We start from the raw sequence: 6765 nt of genomic DNA, 5'->3' as shown, positions 1-6765 counted from the left end.
CCCTACCCTCTTGTTTTCCTCCCTTATCTCACACCTCCCAACATCTGGTGCATCCAGCGGAGGTGGACTGAGAGCAGTAATTTATCCGCTCAAGGAGCAAACAGCAGCAGCTCCCCGTGACCGCGGCTGACACGGCATTTCCTGCAGCTCAACCTCTCACCACTCCCTCCCTCTGTCCCCCGGTCTGAGCTGCCACCAGGATGGGACAGGAGGGGCAGTGAGCAAGCAGCTCTAGGTGCCATCTCCTCACCTTATGTGTCCACAACACTCATCTAAGTCTCCTGATGCTGATTCCAGCCATGGGGCTGTTTTGAGGCAAAACATGTAGGAACTGGGAAAAGCATTTCACCTGGTGAACTTGATGTGGGAGACAGCAGGGCCAGCTCTATCCCCTCCAAACTGCTCCTGAAGGCCTTCAGCTTCAATTCTCCTGGCTCACAGAAGCTGGTGCTGCCCTGGGAGCAGATCTGTGCTGTCTTGTGGCTACCAACAGCCTTGAGGGGCCAGGGCAAGCTCCTGGCAGCACCCTGAGCACCTCCTGGACTTGGGGAGCTCTGTGTGACCCCACACTGCTTGTCCCACCATGGCTCTGGGGACACTGCAGTGACAATGATGTGCTGATTTGCCTTGCAGGGAAGCTGTGCCCACAGCTCTGGGATGAGGATCTGGTTGGGGACAAGTATGAGAATATAACGGGTAAGGAAAGCCTCTCTTGCTCTGCAAATAAGGTCCCTGCACAGCCCTGATGCTCCAGGAATGGGCTCTGTGCCCTGCCTGGGAATTGTCAGCTTGGGCCAGGGGTAGGTCTCACCTCCTCTGCTCTGTCCTGCAGGTTTTAACCTGATTAAAAGGTTTGACCTGCTGAAGATCTCATCCATCAAGAAGGTTCGCAACCCCCGGGGACCAGAAGTGCTGCGACTGGGCACTGTGCCCCTGGTCCAGCCCACCCAGTGAGTGTGAGGGGCTCAGGGGGTGACCCTGGGTGACCCATGGAGTGACCCTGGGTGACCCATGAGATGTCCCTGGGTGACCCATGAGATGTCCCTGGGTGACCCATGCAGTGACTGTTTGACCAAAGCTCCTCCAGGCACAATCCCCACATGTTGTAAGGAAGGAGCCTGGGTGAAGCTGAGTGTGTTTTGCCCTTAGCTGATGCTGGGGACACCAGGCAGCTCCGTGGCACCCAGGGGGACACAGAGGACCCTGGTGCTGCCCACGCACCTTCCTCCTAGAAAGTAAATCACGGGCTGCCACGGCTTGGCTGGGTGGTGGCCAAACCTTACGCAAGCAGGGCTCTGTGGTTGCTCTGTGGCTGCACTTGGCAGGCTTTCCCTGGGTCTAGACAAGCTCGAAATGCTGCACAGCTCTGAGCAGGCACTGCTGGGTTTGTGGGGGCTCTGAGGGTCTGCTGGGGGAGCCACATAGAGACTTGTCCTCTCTGTCTCCAATGTGTCCTGCCCAGCTGTGCCCATGATCATCCTGCCATGGTGCCAGGGCTGGAAGGGATGCTGCAGCGTGGCGAGTTGGGAGCAGATCCACATCCTTGGGAGCTTTTTCCTGGAGGAAGCTGCTGTGGTTTTGCATGACTGTCTCCTCCAGCCTGTCCCCACATTGCCTCGGGGTTGGCATGCAGCTGTGCTGGGCACAGGGCTCTCCTGAGGCTGAGGAGACACAGCCTTGGACCTGGGCAGCCAAATTCTTAGATGGTTTCAGGATGGCAGAGGCTCCAGGCTGGTGTTGCTCTTGGCTGTGTGCCCGTGGCATCCCAGATCCAGCCTCAGGTTGAACACAGGGGAGGCCCCAGCACTCAAGTTGTGAGCTCCAGGTGGGCACTCATGGGTGCACATCCACCTCAGTGCCCAGTTAGGATGTCCCTGTGTCCCACAGTGAGCAGAGGGGACCATCAGCTCTGTCCTGCTCCTCATCCCTTAGTCGAACTCCAGAGCAGTGGCTTGGAAAATCACTGGCATGGAGCCAAGGCTGGGAGCAGAGCAGAGCCCAGAGCAAATATTTCCAATGGTTTAGTGGGCTGTGGGCAAACTGGGAACAGTCCCACCAGGGAACTGCTGCCATCCAGTCCATGGAGCCTGTGAGGTGATGGATATATTTCCTGGCTTCCCAGGAACAAAATTGGATATTGTGGGGATGAGTGCGTGGTCCTGGGTGCTGCAGCCACCCCAGGAGAGCTGTGTTTGGGGTGCAGGGGTGGGGATGGTGCTGGGGGTGCTGGGCCAGACTGGGCTGTCCTCGTGCAGGGGGATGCTCAGTCCCCTCCACTGAGTGTCCAAGCAGTGTGAGAGATTCAGGGTGAGCTTTGGGGGGCTCATCTGAGCTCCCCACGCTGCCCTGGGATGGGGACAAACATCTCTGCTGTCTGTCTCATGTTCTGCTCCTGTTCCATAAGTGCTGGTGTCTCCAGCAGCCACAGTCTGTGTTCCCAGCCAAGGCACAAACAGCTCCAGGTGCTGAATCCACCACGGTGGCATCTGGGGTGGCACTGATTGGGACAGACCTCCCTTTGGGGGACTCTTGGGGTGGTGCCATGTGGATGGAGGTGCAAACACTGGTGGCTGGTGCAGGATCCAGTCACCCCTGACACCTCTCCCTGCAGGCAGGTGTTTCCCCGTGGGCTGCCCCCCACCTTCACCCTCATCCTCACCTTGCTGCTGAAGAAGAACAGCACTGGGGAGCACTGGTACCTCTTCCAGATCACCGACCAGCAGGGATACCCCCAGGTACAGCCCTGGGGATGCAGCAGGATGCTCCAGCAGTGAGGGGACAGCCAGAAGCTGTCCCTGAGCGTGGTGTTGTCCCCTCTGTGCCCAGCTCTCCCTGTCTGTGCACGGCCCTGAGAAGAGCCTGGAGTTTCAGGCCAGGGCTCTGGGGACCACGTTTGCCAGCGCTGTCTTCACGGGGAAGGCTGTGGCATCTCTCTTCGATGGGAGGTGGCACAAGGTGGTGGTGGCTGTGCAGAGCCACTCTGTGTCCATCCACCTTGACTGTGCCTCCATCTCCTCCAAACCGCTGGCACCGCGGCGGGCACTGATCCTGGAGGGAAACACCTTCCTGGGGCTGGATGCTGTGCGTGGCACCCCGATCAGGGTGAGTGCCCGTGGGGGGAGAGCAGCTCTCCATGTGGTGCTGGAGCCATCCCTGACCTGTCACTCTGTCCTGCTGCAGTTTGACATCCAACAAGCTCAGATCTACTGTGATGCCGAGCTGGCCAGGCAGGAGGGATGCTGTGAGATCTCAGCCAGTGGGGTGAGTTCCCCTAAGCTCCCAGTCCCAGCTGAGCACTGGAATTGCCCTGTGCGTGGTCAGGGTTCTCACCAGAGGGGAAACTGAGGCATGGTGAGGTCAAAGCTCTCTGTGGGTCATCTGTTTGTGGTGACATCGTGGTGTCTGTCCCCATGGGCAGCAGGGTCCATCCCTTGAGTCACACCAGGTGCTCAGGCAGGACTGGGCTCCTGGTGGTCACCCCAGGAGCTCCCCACGAGCTCCTTCTCTCCCTGCAGTGTCAGACAGAAGTGCCCAAGACCCGTCGGCAGGCGGAGCTGATGCAGAGCAGTAACCTCATCGAGATCTCACCGCAGGCTGAGGGTCGTGTGTACACTCGCTGCTTCTGCCTGGAGGAGCCACTGGGCACTGTGAGCTCCAGCAGCCCCACCCCATCCCATCCCCATCCCATTCCCCATCCCCATCCCATTCTCCATCCCACTCCCCGTCCCGGCACAGGGTGCTCCCAGCCAGCCATGCTGAGCCAGCAACCACGTTGATCCAGCCCTTGGAAAATCCCTGCCTCACTTTTTCCACCACAACAGGGGAGGGAGGGAGCTGGTGGTGACCTGGGAATGAGGGAGGGGAGGGATCCTGGAGCTCCAATCCCATTCCCCATCCCCATCCCATTCTCCATCCCACTCCCCGTCCCGGCACAGGGTGCTCCCAGCCAGCCATGCTGAGCCAGCAACCACGTTGATCCAGCCCTTGGAAAATCCCTGCCTCACTTTTTCCACCACAACAGGGGAGGGAGGGAGCTGGTGGTGACCTGGGAATGAGGGAGGGGAGGGATCCTGGAGCTCCATCATCTGCACCAGCTGATCCATGGGGCAGGATAACCCAGGATACATGGAGAGGGAACACCCAGGGGTGCTCTTCTTTCTCCACAGGAGCCAGTGAGAACCTCGGGAAGGAGCAGCCTGAAGGAAGATCACAAGGTGAGGGGAAGTGGAGAGTGTGTCCTATCCTAGCTGTCCTGGTCCTGGCATGCCCAGCTCCACTTCCCTTCCTCTCACTGGTGCCATCCACCCCTATCTGAGTCTGCCTCCACGGCATTTGGAAAATTTCTGCTGTTCCCAGAGTGGCAGAGATGCCTTTAGTAGTGTCTGCTCTGCTCCCCCGAGCAGGAATTGAGGCCCCACTAAGTCTTTGCTGCTGCTGGAGCAATCCCAGCCATGGCCAAGGGCCTCTTTGTTCCTTCTGAGCGTCTTCGGAGCACTGCCAGAGCTGGGAAGTGTCTCCAGTGCTCCTGTGTCTCATCCCTGCATGTCTCTGTGGTTCCTTGTCCCACCGTGGGGATTCAGAGCTGCTGGTGGGATAATGCTGAGGATCCATGGGGTATTGATCAGGTCCAGCAGTGTGGATTGTGAGCCATGGGGTCACAGGGTCCTGCCCATCCCCAATCCCATGGGAGCAGGCTGGAATGGCTGGTTTGGTCTGGTGGAGCTGTGGTCAAGCCACAAAGCCACAGGGAGAGCAGAGTGCCAGGCCAGCACCTCCTCAGCTCCCCAGGGAGGAAACACGGTGGCTTTTCCCTTCTCCATGCCAGGCATCCCCTGTGCCCCCCAGTGCTGGCCAGAGACGCTGCTGGGGGAGCCCCACAGGTGTGGGGTGCCCAGGGGAGTGGGGCAGTGGCCAAGGGGGTGCGGGTGCTGTAGGGTTTGGGGTGCCATGGAGCAGATCCAAGCTGCCATCCCTGTCTCTTCCAGTGCCCACCCTGCTCGGCACAGATGGCACCATCAAACGTGAGTGTGGTACTGGGCAGCACTGGGCTGTGCTGGGAGGACATGGCAGCCCTGACCTGGCCAGGCTGGGCTGTGAGCTGGGGATGGCAAAAGCCACCAGGGGTGTAAGGGGTGTCACCCACCACTCTGCCATCAGCATCAGCCCCCCAGGACTGCAGATCCTCTTGGCTCAGAGCCCTGTGACATCTGGCTGCAGGGAAGGTGTCTGATCCCTTCCAGATGTGGCCCCATTCTTACAACAACTGGAGGAGGGGGCTTGGTGGGTGTTTGGGACCCCACACGCCCCATGGGGCTCCTGGGGTGGCAGTTGGGGACAGGATGCTGGGAGATTGGGACCATGGTGGGGTTGGTGCTCTCCTGCTGCCCTTTGGAGCCCTTGGGGGGGATCTGGAACAACTTTCTCCTCTCTCCCCAGGTCACACTTGGTCCCTCAGGTCCAAAGGTAGGTTTGTCACCCCCAGGACATCCAGAGCTCAGTTCCAGCAGGGATGTGGTCACACAGACCCTCAGCTGTGCCTGGAGCATCCCTTCCTGGAGCTGTGGGCACACACACATGGAGATGGGAGTACCTGTGCCTGTTTTGTCGCCCTCCCCTCCCCTCTCCTGCAGGGCACCAAGGGTGAGCGTGGCCTCCCTGGCACTGCTGGCATCAAGGGGGAGAAAGGCGACCGTGTGAGTGTCCCTGACCACATCCTGGGTGGGGATTCCTCTGCTCAGGGGTTGTTCCCTGTGGGGTTCCTGCTGCCCTGGGGGTGCTGCAGCTCCCCATGGCTCCCCAGCCTTGACAGAGCCCTTGAGCTGCCTCCTCCTCCTCCCAGGGCATTGACTGTGTGCGTACCCACCCTGGTGGCCCCGTGCAGGTGAGACCCCCCCTAACCCTCTGTGTATCCCCCTCCTCATCTCTGCTGCCCTGCTCACATCCTCCTCCTCCTCCTCCCCAGTGTGCTGAGGGGCCAAGGGGTGAGAAGGGGCAGCGTGGAGAGGTGGTAAGTGATGCTCAGCCATTGGGACATGGCTGTGATCTCCTCATGTGGCTCACGTACCCTGAGCTGGGACATGAGGGTCCAGCTCCATGGGTGGGTGGTGGGGGATGAAAGGAGCTGGAGGAGAATCCTGTATGGACCCATGGATGGGCACCTGTAAGAGCCCACCCGTGGGCAGCTGCATGAGCCCATCCATGGGCATCTGTATGAACCCATCCATGGGCACCTGCATGAGCCCATCCATGGGCACCTGCATGACCCCACCTATGAGTATCCACTTTTTCCTGCTGTTCCCATGCAGGGATTTCCAGGAGCAGCTGGCACTGATGGGCAGAAGGTGAGTCCAGTCATCCCATGACTCCTGGCATTGCAGCAGGGACACCTGCTCTGTGGTTCCTGGCATAGCAGCAGAGATGCCAGGACCAGATGGTGCCAACCTGGCCAGCATGGATGATGTGACTCCATGGGTGACATCTGTTTGTCCCACAGGGCCAGAAGGGTGAGAAGGGTGATGGAGGACTTCAGGGCAAGCCGGGGCGCCCTGGGCGTGATGTGAGTAGTGCCAGGGGGTACAGGGCACCCCCTGGGCATGGGGTCTGTCCCCAGGACCAACTGCCCCGTGGGGTGCACAGCACTGCACACGTGGAGCCTTCACACCCCTGCTCTCCCCCTGGCAGGGCCGACCTGGAGAGATCTGTGTGGTGGGCCCCAAGGGCCAGAAGGTAGGTGAGGGTTTGGGGGGAGGGGGTAGGAGATGGGGC

The 6765-nt window shown here is 60.0% G+C and overlaps 1 protein-coding gene across 1 annotated transcript in view; it reads left to right on the top strand.

Annotated features, from left to right (window-relative positions):
• COL16A1 (collagen, type XVI, alpha 1) overlaps window positions 1-6765 on the top strand; it is a 20102-nt gene that overhangs the window by 1102 nt on the left and 12235 nt on the right. Inside the window, 14 exon segments of the mRNA XM_009078863.1 lie at window positions 634-696; window positions 833-950; window positions 2612-2735; window positions 2827-3102; window positions 3181-3261; window positions 3516-3647; window positions 4167-4214; window positions 5437-5463; window positions 5631-5693; window positions 5840-5881; window positions 5963-6007; window positions 6306-6341; window positions 6494-6556; window positions 6682-6726. Coding sequence (XP_009077111.1) covers window positions 634-696; window positions 833-950; window positions 2612-2735; window positions 2827-3102; window positions 3181-3261; window positions 3516-3647; window positions 4167-4214; window positions 5437-5463; window positions 5631-5693; window positions 5840-5881; window positions 5963-6007; window positions 6306-6341; window positions 6494-6556; window positions 6682-6726 — 1163 coding nt within the window.

The sequence above is a fragment of the Acanthisitta chloris genome, unplaced genomic scaffold (assembly GCF_000695815.1).
Source record: "Acanthisitta chloris isolate BGI_N310 unplaced genomic scaffold, ASM69581v1 scaffold11290, whole genome shotgun sequence".
NCBI classification, from domain to species: domain Eukaryota; kingdom Metazoa; phylum Chordata; class Aves; order Passeriformes; family Acanthisittidae; genus Acanthisitta; species Acanthisitta chloris.
Note: the sequence above shows the minus strand (reverse complement) of the source record. Positions and strands in the feature narration are given on the sequence as shown.